This window comes from Taeniopygia guttata, chromosome 3, assembly GCF_048771995.1.
Source record: "Taeniopygia guttata chromosome 3, bTaeGut7.mat, whole genome shotgun sequence".
Classification (NCBI taxonomy): Eukaryota; Metazoa; Chordata; class Aves; order Passeriformes; family Estrildidae; genus Taeniopygia; species Taeniopygia guttata.
Genome location: NC_133027.1, coordinates 59,405,698 through 59,422,851, shown reverse-complemented (window position 1 = coordinate 59,422,851; position 17,154 = coordinate 59,405,698). Strand labels below are relative to the sequence as shown.

Genomic DNA, 17,154 nt, shown 5'->3' with positions numbered 1-17,154 from the left:
CATGGTCCCTCCAGGCTCCTCATGCACTTCCTCGCTGGCAGAGCAAAGGAAGCTGAAAACTCCTTAACTTGGTGTAAACACTGCTCAGCAACAAACCAAACATCAGTGTGTCATAAACATTATTCCTATAGTAAAGGTAAAACACAGTACTGTACCAGCTGCTAAGAAGAAAACTCTATCCCAGCTGAAGCCAGGACATTTATGAAGAGCAAATTGCTAACCTTCTGTTCCTAAATATTCAGGAGCTTTTCAGAATGGTGGGCCAGACTGTATTTTAAATTGGAGCCAGTGAACTGTTCTGAAAGACTGTTTCAAATGCTTTGTTTAAGGTGAACCCAGATGGATTGCATTTTCTTCATTAATCTAATAACAAGTTCCTAGTATTGTCCTTCCATCCTACATAGCAATTTCATCCACCACTCCATTTATTTTCAACAGAAATTTACATATCTCAATAGCACCCACAAATAGGACAAATATCTTTCACATTTTCATTAGACAGAATTTTTTGGGGTTGTTTATCTGATTTAAACAGGTTTTGTTTATGGAATGAGGGTCATGATGGAATTTGTGTGGAGAGAATGACTGACTCCTTTCTTTGAATAGACCAGTGTCTTTAAATTATGTTGTATTTTGTGAAATGTTGTGAAGTGAAAGGTTTACCTAATTCTTTGTAGGTATTTGATTGTACTGCTTATGTCTTAAAATGTTTTTTTAATGGTAATGAATTGAGTAACAGTTGCACTTTCTCTTTTCTATTCTCCCTTTCTCTCACATCTGAATTTTTCAGGAATATTTTCAAGGGTTGGAGTCACACATGATCCTGACAGAAACACTTTCTAGAAAGATGAGTAGCCTTGCCCTCTTGAAGGAAACTCAGTTGCATTCAGAGATGATGACAAGAGCTTCAGCTGTATTAAAGCTGGCTCATAAAAGAGGTGTGGAGCTGGAATACATTCTAGAGGTGAGAATTTCTATAGCCTTTTCTATACTTCCATTGTGACCAACCACCAGGATATTCTATAATGCTGATTTCCTGTGCTTGGAGAGAATGATGAGCATCAGTCCATTTTGTCATACACACAAAGCACTGATAGACTACATGCAGTCTTTTCTGTTTAACTGTTGTGACCTTCAGGTGGCACAAGTTATGTTCCTCTAAGTCTAAAGAGCTGCTTAGCTTTAGCTGGTTAAGGATAGCATGACATTTTATCCATGTGTTCTTACCAGAAGTTCAGCTTGTCACAGGGATAGTGTCTTTTTACAGGTCTACTGGACATTTGTACTGTTATTTCTGTACTTTCACAACCATATAGGTTTGAAAGCTGTAGGACTTCAGATAAAAAAAAAAAAAAGTAGTAAAATTTCTAGATACCCAGATTCACCATATACATGGATAATTTGTGCTTGTAGACCTGGATGCATCTGGATGAAGATTACCAGGAACTCACCAGACAGCTGGAGTCTGTGGAAGGAAACATCCCCCCTGTTGGTTTGGTAGAAGAGACAGAGCACAGGCTTAGAGACCGGATTACACTTTTTCAGGTTGGTGCTTTGTAGACATTCTCTGCAGAAAAGGGAGGTTGAAGGGATCTCTGACAGTCATCTAGTCCAGCCACCCACTTGAAGCATTACCATTGTCACGGGCTGGATCAGCAACAGCTCAAAAGTAGGAGATCCCACAGCTGACCATGGGACCAGTTGCAGTCCTGCACCAAGACCTGCTATAAAAGGTTTTCTGTAATGCCCAGATAGTAACATCATCTTTCAGCTTGTTACCATTGTCCTTTTTATATTGTGTGACACTACTGAGGAGAATTTACCTCTATCATCTTTTTAATTTTACCTCAAACAGCTGTAGATCTTTGTTAGATTGGCCCTTGTTTGTCAATCTAAAGCAAGCACATTTCCCACAGCCTCTTTGGGAAGGACATGTGCTCTAGGTCCCTAAATAACTTAATAATTCTACACCAGACCCTGACTACTTCCTTCTTCCTCAACTCAGTGAGACGTGGGTCAGAGCACAGTGAGATGGAGCAGATTTGGCCTCATCAGCACCACCTAGACAAGGATAATGAAATAACTTCATCTGGTTTTCACAGTCCTAATATAAGCCAGTGCTGTGGCTTGCCTGATAAGCTGCCAGGTTAAATATACCACCAATTTCCTTCTTGATCTGTACTGAGACACAGCTAGTCAGCCCAAGGTGCAGACGTTGCGTTTCTTTAGCTTTCCAAGGTTTCTGCTGTCTCCAACCTCAAGTTTAGTGAAGAGTCTCTGGAATCAGTCTGCCATTTTTGTCCCAACCACTCTCCTTGCATTAGTGTCATCCATAAATCTACTGAGGGAATGCTGTCTGCCATTAAGATGTTGAAGGTATTTGGGTTAAAATATCAGTAATCTCTGGAGTACTGTGCCCATTTCAATCTGCCAGCCAGGCATTAAGCATTGATTACTAGCATTGAGATTGGTAATGCAGGTCATTTTCAGCCCACCAAACAGTCCATTTATGCAGCCTGAGCTCTCTCTGCTGCTAGAGGAGGGTCCTGTGGGAGATGGTATCAAAGGAGATGCTGAAGTCACTCTGATCCACAGAGACAGTAATTTTGTTATAAAAGGTTGTTAGTGAATGTAATATTCCTGGTCACCTCTTGGTCCTTTTTGTCACTGAAAATGGAATCCAGGAAGATGTGCTCCATGATCTTTCCAGGGAGCAAGGTGAGGCTGAACAGCATGTGGTTCCTCAAACTGCCTTCCTCCCCACATGCAACAAGTAGTTTAAATACAGTTTTTCTACCACATCCTGTTTCTTTGTTCTAGTGTTTTGTTTTTTTCTCCTTATACTATACATTTTAGTTGGGAGTTTTTCATTCTCTTTTTGTTTTACAGAAAAATGTCTGTCAAGTTTTTCTTAACTTTGTGTTGTCATCTTTTTGGTTATTTTACCAGACAGCTTTCTTCTTTTCCTATGGTATGAGGACAATTTAAGCAATCTGTTGTGTGGTTCTTTTGGTTTTGTTTGATGCTAGGCATTGTTTGTGTTTGTCCTGACCCTAAATTAATTTTCTTTTTTTCTTTTTCTTTTCAGTTACATAAACTAGGTTGCTCAAATCCAGATTCTTGTATTTCATTATGTCATAGATTTTATTATTTGGCCGCATTTCGCTTTAAAATCATCATAATAAATTTATTATTATCTTAGAATATTTCAAGCCTCTGTCTAGGATTTTTTTTTTATATTTGTTATGTGTAAATATATAGACTCACAAATATATAATTTTTTTAATCTATTAAAAACTATTTTTGTGAAAGAGGAAATGGGAGTGATAGAAAGTTCACGTACTCACTATAATATTGGTTGTTTTGTACTTTTTATATTCAGATTACTTTAATCAGAAGTGAAAAATGGGAATGCATGTACATTTTACTCTCAAAGTTATATCAATAAGATGTTTTTAAAATCCATACTATTTGGATAATTATAGTGGAATTTAAAAGGTATATTTACCATGTGCAAATTATTTAGCAATCCACAAGTCACCATTTAAATTAAATCATTCTCAGTTCCAGGTCCATTCTGGGTTATAGTATTAACAACCTTTCCTTTATCATTACCTTTCTTGCTTTCTTGTGCAATAAAAATTGGTCTCTGTGTTCAGGGTTTTGGATGGATGGAGTGATCTTCTGTTTTGTAGCCTTGAAGAGCAGGAGGGTAGATCAGTAAAAGAGTGAGATGTCCAGAGAGCTGAAGATGGGCATTGGAAGGGCTGAAGAGGGAACCACTGTTAATAATTTTATATTGGACATCTTTAACGTTCATTGCAGTAGATAGTAGGTTTTCCGCAGATCATAAAGTAAGTTCTGGTATTTTAATCAATTTCTATCAGAAATGATGTTGCCCCGCAAAGGTTCTTTTCAATTATAGGCTATCTACACAAAGAAGGAGTTCATCATAAGGAAGAACCAATATATATATTGACATGATTGAGTTTGTGGCAACATGTTCAGCTTTTGAGCAGATTACCTGCATGATGATCCTTGGGAAGTTCCAGAGCTGCAGCAGAGGAAAAATTTGATATTTTGTAGTAGCACTGGATATGCAACAAATTGCAGTAAAAGGAAACTAAATGTTGAGAAAGTGTGGTAGCAGAGATCTGCAGTTATCTAGCCATCTCCTCTGTCATTACAGCATCTGAGATCTAACCTGACTGAATACCAGCCTAAGTTATACCAAGTGCTAGATGATGGGAAGCGGCTCCTTTTTTCTGTTAGCTGCTCAGAACTGGAAGGTCAACTGAACCAGCTAGGAGAACGCTGGTTAAGTAACACCAGCAAAGTCACCAAGGAGCTTCACAGGCTGGAGACAATACTGAAGCACTGGACAAGGTAATGCTGATGTAATGCTAAATACAAAGTTCTTCACCTGTGCTTTTCAGGTCAAAGCCATTCTGGACCCAGACATATTTGATTCAACATTTAAAAGAAAGTACTTTAAAATGTATGTCATAGTTTGACTGCTCCTCTGTACCACAGAGCATACACTCTCATTTGTAATAAAAGATGTAGCAGATAAAAGCTGGTGTGAGGAAATCAGAAAATACTTTCTTAGATGATTAATTTAGAAGCCTTGTGTGCATACAAGTTGATAAGAAAACTTGCATGCTTTGCTGAACAACGTGAGTAGCCTCAGCATGTTTTAGTAGATGCATTGCAATTTCTGAGTTTTTGTCTGTGTCATTGCATATATGGAAAGGAGTTTTTGGTACCTTACTAACATTCATATGCTATTTTTGAAATTAATTATCTAATTGGTATAAAAGCTTTGTCTATGAATCCCTGGCTTATGTGTGGACACTCATATTCTGTTATCTCCTTAGGAGTTGCTTGGCACGTGAAATATGGGGGAAAAAAATCTGCTCTGAAATACTTTTTGGTAAAGATTTAGGAAGACTGAACCTTCTAATGGAAGTGAATAGTCTGTTTATGTGCATTGAGTGGGGTTACAGCTTGTCCAGAGAGGTTTGGGACCTACTTACTGTCCTTCATTAAACTTTTTTCTAAAGGCAAAATTAAGGCACCATTAGAAATTGTGAACATAGTGGCTAAAGCTTCCTCATGCCATGCCTGTCTGTAAAATTAAATTATGTTTTTCTGAAATTTGATAAGAATAACATTTCAAATCTGGCATTCGATATCTTCCTCTAACACGTGGAGGAAAGACTGCTCAGTTGGAGGCAAAAAGTGGCAATGACTGTTTCATTCTTCTTTAAACATCTTGCCAGGTATCAGAATGAATCAAATGAATTGACACAGTGGTTGCAATCTGCAAAGGAGCGACTTGAGTTTTGGAGCCAGCAGTCTTTGACTGTTCCTCAGGAACTGGAAACAGTCCGAGACCACCTGAACTCCTTTTTGGTAAGTTGTTCAGTTTCTCTCCAATTACAATTAAACAGTTGATTAATCAAATGGTTATATTTCTTCTTATCATTGATGAGTATATAGGTAAACTGTTCTTCAAAATGCTGGTGTGTATGCACATTAAGCACTTCTTTGCTGTATGCAAGGATTGTAAATCTTGAGGATTCTGAAAACAGAAAAGAGTTTTATGACTGAACACAATTTTTGTTCAACTTACTCTGAAGTATAGTTGGTGAATACTAATAGAAAGTACATATTTTAAAGGGAAAGGAGGATATTCCTAGCTTTTTGAGGTTCTAAAACACTATGTAAAATTAAAAAGTATTTAATTATTTTCACAAAAAATGGTTCTGTTTACAGGAGTTTTCAAAAGAAGTGGATACTAAATCATCACAGAAATCTTCTGTCTTGAGTACTGGGAACCAACTCCTCAGGCTTAAGAAAGTAGATACAGCTGCATTGCGTGCAGGCTTGTCCCATATTGAAACCCAGTGGACAGAGCTTCTCACACAAATCCCAGCAGTACAAGAGAAGTTGCACCAAGTAAGAAAGCCAGTGATGGCCTTTGACATTCCAGAAAACTAAGACTGTACAGTTGGCACTGACTAGTTGCTTCCTTTCTGAGTTTTTCCATATGAGGAAAGATAAGAAAAAAGTTATTCCTGTTTTATTGTGGGAAAGCTTACACTTAGTTTCAAATCCTGCCTGTCTAGTATGCATCAATGTTAGTTTCAGACTTTCATATTTACATTTGTTAAATTTTAACCAAAGAAGAGGTGAGGGTTTTTTCAACATATTGGTATGCTTTCTGGAAAAAGAGATTTCACATCCTTGTGCCCTGTCAGGTTGGGGTAGTGGTAGTGGTTTTGTTCAAATTGAATAGGTTAGGTTTAAGTCTGTGAAAGACAAAACAGATCTAAAAACATTCTTTATTTTTGCTAGTATGTGTAGGCACAGGATGCTTTTGGTTGTGTGGTTTTGGGGCTTTAATGGTATAGTGCTAAACTTAAGGAATTGTACTGCTTGAAAAGTTGTCATAATATATAGTTTCTAGAGGGTTATCATTGTAAGCTGTTGCTTTAGTTTGTAACTTAGAATGCTCTCAGAGTTAGTAATAACTTTGTGATTTACAGGGAGAGAGGAAGGGTCACAATTCTTAACTGAGTCTGTGACAGTAAACAAAACAATGTCATTCTGTAGTTCTCTGAATTGTCTTGTACTGCAAAATATACATGTCCACCTAAAAATGTCATAGAACATATTCTTGAGTAATTAAATGCAAGCTAGCAGAACTCTATCAACTACTGAAACTGTGTTAATGCAAAGCAAGAAATTCTTATCTATATTCTTCACAACATAAATTAGAAATCTGTTATCTCAACAGCTCCAGATGGACAAAATTCCTTCTCGCCATGCCATCACTGAAATTATGAGCTGGATTTCGCTGATGGAAAATGTAATTCAGCAGGATGAAGAAAATATAAAAAATGTAGTAGGACAGAAAGAAATTCAGGGTTACATCCAGAAGTACAAGGTACTGAGTGGAAATATTAATTTTCCTTTTGATTTATCCCCATTGTTGCCAATATTAAATATATAGGAATATGTAAAATACAAGTGATTTAGGAAAAAAAAATCACCAACTTTGTAGAGTGGTTGGAATTGTTAGTTAGAAGTGTAAAATATTTGATACTGTGGAAAAGAAGCCAAAATTACTTTTACTCTGCTGTTTACTTATGGGAGGAATATATATTTTTAATATGCTTACATTAATTTCTAGGAAAATCCAAAGCAATATGCATATTATTAAACCTTATTAGATTTGCCAGTGTGAATGCAGTACTCCAGTCAGGGTCTTCCAAGAGCAGAACAAAGGGACAGAATCACCTCCCTCAAACTGCTGGCCACTTCTCTTTAGAAGCAGCCCACGATGCAGTTGGCCTTCTGGGCTGTAAGTGCGTGCTGTTGGCTTATGTCCAGCTTTTTAAACTTGAGAACTCCCAAATCCTTCTCTGCAGGGCTGCTCTCAATGAGTTCATCTCCCCAGCCCAGGTGCAGCACCGTGCATTTGGACTTGTTGAACTTCATGAGGTTCTCATGGGCCCAGTTCTCAAGTTTGTCCAGGTCCCCTGGATGGTGTCCCATTCTTTAGTTGTATCAACTGTGCTGTTCTGCTTCATGTCCTCTGCAGACTTGCTGAGGATACATCTGATCTCACTGTGTCATTGATAAAGGTATTAAAGAGCACTGGTCCCAGAATAGAGCCCTGAGAGACGCTACTCATCATCGGTCTCCACCTGGACACAGAGCCATGGACCAAAGCTCTCTGGCTGCATCTATCCAGCCAAATCCCTATCCACAGAATAGTCCAACATTCACACCCATGTCTCTCTAATTAGGAGAGAAGGATGTCATTTGGATGTCATTTGTCAAAAATCTTACAGAATTCTAGGCATATGGCATCAGTCAGTCTTCCCATGTTGACTGGCGCAGTCATTCCATAGAAGGTCACCAGACTGATCAGGCACAATCTGCCCTTAGTAAGTCTGTTCTGGCTGTCTTGGATCATGTCCTTGGCTTGAATGTGCCTTAACATTGCTTCCATAAGGATCTGTTCCATGATCTTCCCAGAAACAGAAGTCTTTACAGGCTAACCTCTCTGTAAAGATAGGAGTGATGTTTCCCCTTTTCTAGTTATTGGGTATTTGCCTGAACACCATGACTTTTCAAATATGATGGAAAGTAGCTTGGCAACAGCATCAGTCAGGTCCCTCAGGACCCTGGGATGCATCTCACTCATCAGGTCCCATAAACTTGTGCCTGTCAAGACTCATCAAGTGGTGCTGAACCTTCTCATTTCTTACAGTGGGAGGGACTTGTTTTCTAATTTCTGGCCAATTGCTAAAAAACACTTCTAGTGGAATTGTGATAAAGATGTAGCTCTTGAACATTTTCCCTCTGTTTTTCAGGAAGGTGGGAAGTTGTGCACTCATGTGCTGCTTTGTTTATTCTGCTTTTTTTTGCTTAGGGTTTCAAGATAGATTTAAATTGCAAACAGTTGACTGTCGACTTTGTGAACCAATCAGTGCTTCAAATCAGCAGCCAGGATGTTGAAAGTAAGCGTAGTGACAAAACTGATTTTGCAGAACAGCTTGGAGCAATGAACAGACGTTGGCAGATCCTGCAAGGCCTGATAACAGAAAAGGTAATGAAAAAAACCTAACTCCTCTGGAGTGAACTTCCAAAATGTGTGGAACAGTAAGATTATAATGGTTTGAAGCCTCTGCAGGTCATCTAGGTCAATCTCCTGCTCAAACAGAGCTAACTTTACAGTTAGATCAAAGGGGACTTTGTTAGCTGAATCTTGAAAATTTCCAAGGATAGATTCCACAAACTCTTCTGGGTAGCTGATTCATGCTTAACCACTCTGGTGAGGGACAAGTTTTTGTCTTGTTCCCAATCAGGATTTCTAATGTTGCAACTGGTGACAGTTATATCTTCTCCTTTTATTGAATATCTCCCAGAATAGTCTGCCTCCACTTTCCCCATGCCTCCCTATAAGTAGTGAACAGCACAGTGCGATTATTCCTTTGCCCTCTTTTCCCCAAGATGAATGAAGCCAGGGTTATTACTAATTCTATTAAAAATACTAGATATATTTAGATTTGAATGTATATACTGGTTTTAAATTCTGAAAGCACTGAATTCCAAGAAGGCACTACTTTGCATTGGTCTTCAGTGATTTATATAATTGACCCAACAATAAGGATAATTTTATGAGAAAGTATATACTAATTTTTCTTTGCAGATCCAGCTTTTGGAAAGTCTGCAGGAATCCTGGACAGAATATGAAAATAATGTGCAGTCCCTAAAAACTTGGTTTGAAACCCAAGAGAAGAAGCTGAAACAGCAACAAAAAATTGGAGATCAGGCTTCAGTGCAGAATGCTTTGAAAGATTGTCAGGTAATGTCTACTTATAAATAATAGTGTTCTCTTTCCCAGAGTTTGAAACCACATTTGATAAATCCATGTGAAATCTTCATATTGGTGAAGTCAGTGACTCAACTTTTCTTGACTTCTGTAAAGAAGAGATTTCATTCCTAAGGTGCCAGCAATAAAAGAGGAAAGAGCCAAAATGTCTCAAAGTTCCTTAAGACCAACTAAAGTCATTGTTATTTTTACACTGGACATTTCAAAGCATGCAAGTCATACTGAACTAGAAGACTGTCAAAGGAATATGTTGTCACATCTGTTTAGCCAATCTTACGGGTTTTTTTTCTCCCTTTTCAATATCTTGCCTCCATGCCCCACTTATTTCCATTCTTTTTCTACCTCATATATTCCACCTGACCATTCAGAGAAAAATGCTAGAATCCAAGGAATTTTTATGCATTCAGAAAATTGGGAATTGTTTCTTCTTGTTTTTTTGTTTTGATTTTTTTTTCAAATCTATAACTATCCAGAAAAGGAAAGAGAGTCGTGATTATGATGTGCAAAGGTGAGACGAGGCAAAGTGCAGCTCTACATAATGCACATAAGTAAAAAACCACCACAATTTTTCACATGGAATTCATACAAGGATTGCACAACAGTGAACTGGGTATCCTAGTTGTCTCTGAACATCTTACTCAGAGCAACATGTATTTAAATAATGATAATAAGAAGCTTACCTCTGGAGCTGCCAGGCCAGAGTTAAAGCTTACAGGTGTATAGGCAGAACAGATACTTCTGAATTTATAGACAAGACCTCCACACCATATCAGCATCACATAATTTTTATTCAAAATAATTTTGTCCTACCAGATACCATATAATAAATTTCATGCCTGATAAAATTAAAACTGTCAGACCAACTGGATGCACAAAACCTTGCTGTTCTCATCCCCATAAAAGGGATTGAGGAATTGTGTTTATATTTATGTGTCTCTCCTGCATGAATTTAAGTAATGGGACAAATGTAATCTAGCATTCATCTCTTCACAAAGAGAACAGCTGTAAATTCAAATGAAATGTATAAAAGAATGTGCTCTATATTCATCACTTTATTGAACCCATCTTTTTTTCTGTAAAGGCAAATAGGGTGGTTAGGCCAGATATGTTAGAGGTCAAATTTTTTTCTGAAATGGTTGACCTGAGTTTTCAATCTGTCTGAAGTGCTTTTTTCTTAATTCAGGTATCTTTATGGTTTCAGCACAATAAACCCAAGGGTTATTTAACAATAACCCAAGGGTTATTTAACATAGCCTGACATAATCAGCAGTCTGTGCTTGGCTGGAGTTCAAAGCTGAATCTGATTTATCACCTTTTTGGTTCCTTTTGGTCAGGGAAGTTAGCAAATACACTTGGGGAGTTAGTTATTAATGGCAAGACTTTGATCAGTGGAGAAACAAATTGTTTAAGAAATAACTGTGTCAGACACTCCCAGATATCCGGTTCAACTAGTTTAAAAGCTGGAGTTTGTTTATTAACAAATGTTAGTTGCTGCTTAGTGTCATATTAATAAGTGAACTTAAACATTTTTTCCTGTCACAGGTTAGAAAAAATAGTGCACCTTTAATTCAGTTATGAGTTTTAAATTATAAATAAAAAAGCCCTTTTCAATGAGAACCAGAAATATTTGCTGGTCTTGATGTTTGCAACTTTTGCCTATTCTGAATTTTGGAGCAATCTTGTATAAAGTTAAATGACTTTTTTCAGTGCAAAAATCCACTTTTTGGGAAGTAAAATGTATTATGTTCAACTTAGAAATGTTTGTGTTGTTGTCAGCTGGTTAAAAAATGATGTATTACTCTGGCAGTGCTTTGGAACAAGATCATGGCTAGGTATTTGAAGAAATGTGAAATAATACAGGAGAAAAAGGGCTGAAAGTAAATAGTGCCATAAAAATGCTCTCACAAATATGTGTATAGAAAAAAGTGTGTCATATTTGTGCAGGGACAAATTCTGTTTGCACCAAAAACTTTCCCAGCTATCTACAGTGTAAAGTCTCTTATGGCACTGGTTCACTTGTTGTGTTTTGGGTTTCACAGGGAGTGAATTTATTGAAAGATGTGGGTTGAAATATTTGAAAGATTTTAGGCAGACCAGAGTTCTGTTCTATTCTTTTCTTTCTCTGTTGATCTGTTTCTCTCAGTAAGGAGAGGCTTGCAGAAGATGACAAAATAATCACAAAATAATCACATGGTGTACTAGTAAATCTAGGGGTAACGCAAGGTTGCTGTCATGTCACAGTCTGCTTTCTGTATCATACTAACAGGTGAATACAAATCTGTGCTGGCCTGGAGCCTGCAAGCCTTACTGCCCCTCTCTGTTCAGACTCAGTGATTGTGCTGCCTGAAACCCCAGAGCTTCCATATGAGTCAGAGCACTGCAGGACTTTCACCCATCTCCCTGAATGATGTTATAAAATTATATAGGTAGTTTCCCACCTAGGAATGGCTATTTTTAAGGAGTTTTCTATTCTTACAAGAAAGTGGAAAATTATGCAGAAGTTTTATGTAGAGGACATGCTTCTATTTAAATCAACAACAAACTGCTAGACTTTAAAGGGAACATAAAATATTCAATGAAATTGCTGATGAGTTGTGAGTGCCTTGAGAATAAAAAGTCAAAATATGACAGCATGCCTGCTATTTTTTAAACTAAGGAGCTTATGGTCATCTTTTCTAGATTAAGATATTATTTAACCAATTAAACAAGCAAAAATACTCAGGTATCTTTTTTTTTTCCTTTTTTTAAAAATTTTTTTAGGAATTAGAAGATTTAATAAGAACAAAGGAAAAAGAAATAGAAAATGTAGAGCAGAGTGGTCTTTCTTTGGTACAGAACAAGAAAGAAGAAGTCTCTTCTGCTGTTATGAATACGCTACAAGAAATTAACCATTCCTGGGCCAATTTGGATCACATGGTAAAAGAATCCATAAGGGGAAAATTACAGCTCTAGGGATAAGGAGGAGAAGGAGAATTAACAGCTGCAGCTAGTCAATTTCTTCTGTGTTGTAGACGAAGAGATTCTGAATCGTGTCCCTCTTTCCATCTCTCTAGCCATCAATCCCCAAGTTTGTTTGTACACACTATATAAAATGGGTATTTCTTGTTTCAACAATTATTTTAGTCATTGTAATTAAAGCTTTTTAGATGCTTCCTGATGTTTAATGTAAAGGTACCAAATTATCTTCAAATTATTTTCAAGCCCACAGGTCTCACAGAATAAGGAAGAATCAGCGTTGATTTTCAACATTCAAAATTTTATTGACATCTGTCTGCCTTCTCAGAAGGAGTACAGTTTGTTAGTGCTAGCCTTTCTGCTGATCTCCATAGGCTGATTTCCCCACCATAGGGATATGGATAGTCTCAAGAAATGTCTCGTGATCCTACTTTGGACCAAAGTAAAATGAATTTTGACACCTTCAGAGTCGCTTCCATCCAACCTTTATAAAATGAAATAGAACTTTATACTGTTCCTAGTGTGAGCCCAGCTAATGGTTGTACAAAATCTTCATTAAATTATCCAGTAGGTTTAAGATTAGGCATTTAGGGCAAGAAGCATGTGAGAGCCAAAGGAAGAAAATAGTTTTAAAAAACCCCAAATAGCTTGAATGCTTTTAATTTACTTTTGTGTTTATTCCTCCCTCCTCTCAGGTTAGCCAACTGAAGATATTGTTGCAATCTGTTCTTGATCAGTGGAGCATTTACAAAGTGGCTTATGAAGAACTGAACAGTTACTTGACAGAAGCCAGATATTCTTTGTCCCATTTTTATCTTCTTACTGGTTCTCTGGAAGCTGTGAAAGTCCAAGTTGATAAACTTCAGGTGATAAGAGTTAATTTCGTCTGAAATTGCATGGATGCAAATAACTGTAGATTTTGGCTTATAAGAAGTGGAAGACATTCTGGCACATTAAAATCATATTGTATTAAGAGAACACATTATAAACCAGCCACTGCATATTTCATTTTGCAGAAATTTTTTTTTGGGATAGTTGTTTTCTTTTTAGATTTTTGATGTTCTTTATAATGTTGAGCCATACCATCAAATTGTTACAAGTTTTGAAGTCATGCTAATGGCCATAAAACCTAAAGTTTCTCTTGCTACTTCATCGGGCTTCAGAGCTACAGGTGCTTGTTGACATCACATTATTAGCCCCCCACCAACTTTGCAGTAGATTGATGATCGAAGAAAATTATGTTCCAGGAGCTGAGACACTCACATGATCAAGTAATTTACCATTGTGAAAAAAGCATATTAGAGCATATATTTATTAAACAACTTATTTATATGAAACACATGAAATTGAGTTTTCATTCATAATTTGTTGAAATTGTTGCATGCTATTTTGAAATGCTTCCACATCATGGAATTTTATTAACTTATGGTTTTGTTTTGTTTCATAAATACTCTAGAGCCTACAAGATGAATTGGAAAAACAAGAGAATAGCTTACGGAAATTTGGTTCTGTGACCAATGAGTTGTTGAAAGAATGTCACCCACCAGTGACTGAAACACTTACCAACACTTTGAAAGAAGTGAATATGAGGTAGAAAATGTCTTTGAACTTTAATTTCAACACAAAGTGTTGGACTTTATTTTCAGTAGCAAATCTGTATTTATCCATTATCCAGTTTTCCATTATTCCTCTTTTTCTTATATTTTATTATTTTAAGTTCCTGGGGTCATGAGGGGTTTATTGGAACAGGCAGGATTATTCCTTTTGCCAACGACTGGAGTAAAACTCTCATTTACTGCTCATAATAAATGGAATACCTTCTCCAGTGAGCATTTGGGCATTAATGTCAGTATTTTCACTGTGTGCTTGACTGCCAACCAAAATTCATAAATATCATGCTGGAAAATAATACTGCACTTGAAATTTGAGAAGTTTATCTGAAAGCTTTGTTTGCAGTGTTTCGATGGTTTGCATCATTTTCCTCAAATTTTAGGTTGCTGTATCTAGTTTTAGGAAGGGCATCATAGACAGGAAGATCTAAGCCCCTCACCGGTACCTTGGCAAATAGCTTCCCCAGCTTTGAATTCAGGCAAAAACTAGTAAAAGGGTTTACTCAGATACAGGAAGGGAGGATCCAGAAAAAAAAAAAAAAAAAAAAAAGATAGTTTGGTGGAAAGCTGAGAATTTTTTGAAAACAGAATCACACTGAACTTATTTTAATCTGTGCTCAGCCCTGTCCTAGAAACTGGAAGTGGGAGGAGGGAAGATACCATAGAAATTAACAATTTCAGTGATGACTGGCAGAATTTTTGCTCCTAAACCTTTGCTTTTCATCGTATAATAACAATTGAGAAATACTGTGATTTTCATTCATAAGGAAATAATTAAGCAGTTTGGTAACTACAAGCATATTTGAGAAAGCATGTGTTCCTGGTTGCCATTAGAGCAAAAAATTCACTGGGGAATTATTATAGGAAAGAATTCAAAGGGATATTAGAAATTCAATTGGATAATAGAAATATAAAGATTTTAATATGTCTGGGAGTATTTTACAAGTGAGTTACGCAGAGCTTTATGACTAAATACTGCATCAGAGTTCAGGAGAAAACGGCAGGAGAAGAAATGGTGTCTTATTTACAGCTGTTCTGGTCCTCTTAGGCCCTTACAGGAATCTGCTATTGGCAGTGCATGGTTGGTCATGGGTGCTCTGTGATGCTGAGGGAACTAAGTGGAAATAGCAGGAGGTTCAGCACAAAAAGTGTGCTGCAGCTCTGACCACCACCATTACTAAACAGCATCCAAGATGTAGTACACATCACAGACATTGTGATAGCTCAGAACAGCCTGGTTTGGTATTGAAACAGAAATTCCTTGGTTTGTTATTATTTTCACCAAATATCTGGATTTTGATTATTACCAAATGTTTTTAAAGTCAAGAGACCATGGGAAATAGCAGAGAGAAAGAAGGACACAGATTGTTATTGTGGATTCCCAGGCTTGGATCACTCACCCTGTCTCGTCCCCAGGTGGAACAACCTCCTGCAGGAGGTTGCAGAGCGGCTTCGTGCCAGCAGGGCCCTGCTCCAGCTGTGGCAGAGGTACAAGGACTGCTACCAGCAGTGCTCCTCCACGGTCCACCAGCGAGAAGAGCAGACCAATGAACTCCTGAAGACTGCAATCAGCAAAGACATTGCTGATGATGAAGTTACTTCTTGGATTCGGGACTGCAATGTATGTTCAGTTAAGCTTTGCAGCTTTTCTCAGCTCTGTGGGCTAAGAAAAAAAATCTCAAGAGGCTTTCCATTGCTAAACTCTGTAGTTGGTGTTTTGGAATCTTGTATACTACATATTTCATTTTACTGATGCAGCCTAGGCATAGGAGACAGCTGTATGTCTGCTACCCAAATGTCATGAGTGTCTCCAAATTCTAATCCATCAATTAGTTGTTTCAGAAGCCTTTATCTAAAGTCTCCTGTCTGGAGAAGGGGGATAAATTGCATCATTTGATTCAGTCTCAAGTTCCTGCTTAATGAAGGTATTCATGCTTGGAAAAGTCTCTCTACTAAGTCTTTGGGGTTCCTAATAATAGAAAGAAACTCAAAATCCTTTGACTATATTCCCACCAATCAAGACTGTTCACATTTTCAGAATTATGGATATGTCTTTATTCTTCCTTATGGAAGGACAACATTCTCTCTGAAACCTTGAGATTCTTCCTTTTTCAAGATTGCATCTCAAGGCAGCAGAATAATTTATCTGTGCTTACATTTTAGTTCTTTTGAGCTTAAGTTAATGTTAAGTGTCATTGACCAAAAAAATAAAATATGAATTGTCTCAATGTAAGCAAAATAATTTCAGTGAGAAAAAAAAAAATGTTAGTGTTTAAAAAATAAACATGTTAATGATCTTTTGGAGTTTTCTGCCATGATCAGTCACCATGGACTGACAATTCAAATTGTTTGGTTCAAAGAATTTATTTCCTGATGTCCCATTCTTTAACAATTTTGTTACATCATTTACAAAAGTTATTTTTTCAGCCCTCCTGGTAAATCATAGCAGGAAAAAAAGGGAGGCCTACACCTGAATCAATTCACAGAGAGGGCTGCCACTGCTTAGGACCATCATGTCAGTAAATTCAAATCAACAACTCAGGCTTGCGCAAAGGTGGTTGAGCACTGTCTTTTTTCTGTTCGTTTCTGTACAGGTTCTTCATATACCTTTTTATTCTTCAAGTCATACAGAATGTAACTGAAAAGTTTGACATTGAAATGCAGTAGTGAATTAAAGTTTTCCTTACGCTGCCCAAGTTCAGTCATTTCATTCTTCTTTAAATCAGGGGGTGATTATACCACCAGAGTGTCAGGTTAACTGTTCATGTCCTTATTCAATGTTTTGCAACAGGATGTACTCACAGATTTGAAAACAGCACAGGAGTCTCTGGTTGTTCTTCAAGAACTGGGGGAGGAGCTGAAAAGCCAGGTGGAGGCTTCAGCAGCAGCAGCCATACAGTCTGATCATCTCTCTCTGAACCAGAATCTGTCAGCCCTAGAACAGGCTCTCCGCAAGCAGCAGGCTGCACTTCAGGTATGCAGACAGTGTTTACAGTCCTCAAATGTGATCATCCTGTGGTCCCTGAAAACACATAAGTTAGATAAATCTGCCTGGGAAAAGAGGGTTAGACAGCTTTTCCTAGACTTCCCTGGAAGCCAAAGCTGAGAGTAGAAAATATGCTCAAGTCAAGCAAAAAGACCTTGTAAGATGGTCCAAATTCTGCGATAAGGATAACAAAC

The 17,154-nt window shown here is 37.4% G+C and overlaps 1 protein-coding gene across 27 annotated transcripts in view; it reads left to right on the top strand.

Annotated features, from left to right (window-relative positions):
* Positions 1-17,154, top strand: part of SYNE1 (spectrin repeat containing nuclear envelope protein 1) — a 287,044-nt gene that overhangs the window by 218,935 nt on the left and 50,955 nt on the right. For all 27 annotated transcript variants that reach the window (XM_072926945.1, XM_072926947.1, XM_072926946.1 and 24 more), the window contains 13 exons: positions 791-964; positions 1,414-1,545; positions 4,190-4,386; positions 5,283-5,415; positions 5,779-5,961; positions 6,803-6,952; positions 8,447-8,623; positions 9,227-9,382; positions 12,170-12,325; positions 13,060-13,230; positions 13,821-13,954; positions 15,391-15,595; positions 16,766-16,948. In XM_072926945.1, the coding sequence (XP_072783046.1) occupies positions 791-964; positions 1,414-1,545; positions 4,190-4,386; positions 5,283-5,415; positions 5,779-5,961; positions 6,803-6,952; positions 8,447-8,623; positions 9,227-9,382; positions 12,170-12,325; positions 13,060-13,230; positions 13,821-13,954; positions 15,391-15,595; positions 16,766-16,948 (2,151 nt within the window). The remainder of the gene's footprint in view (positions 1-790; positions 965-1,413; positions 1,546-4,189; positions 4,387-5,282; positions 5,416-5,778; positions 5,962-6,802; positions 6,953-8,446; positions 8,624-9,226; positions 9,383-12,169; positions 12,326-13,059; positions 13,231-13,820; positions 13,955-15,390; positions 15,596-16,765; positions 16,949-17,154) is intronic.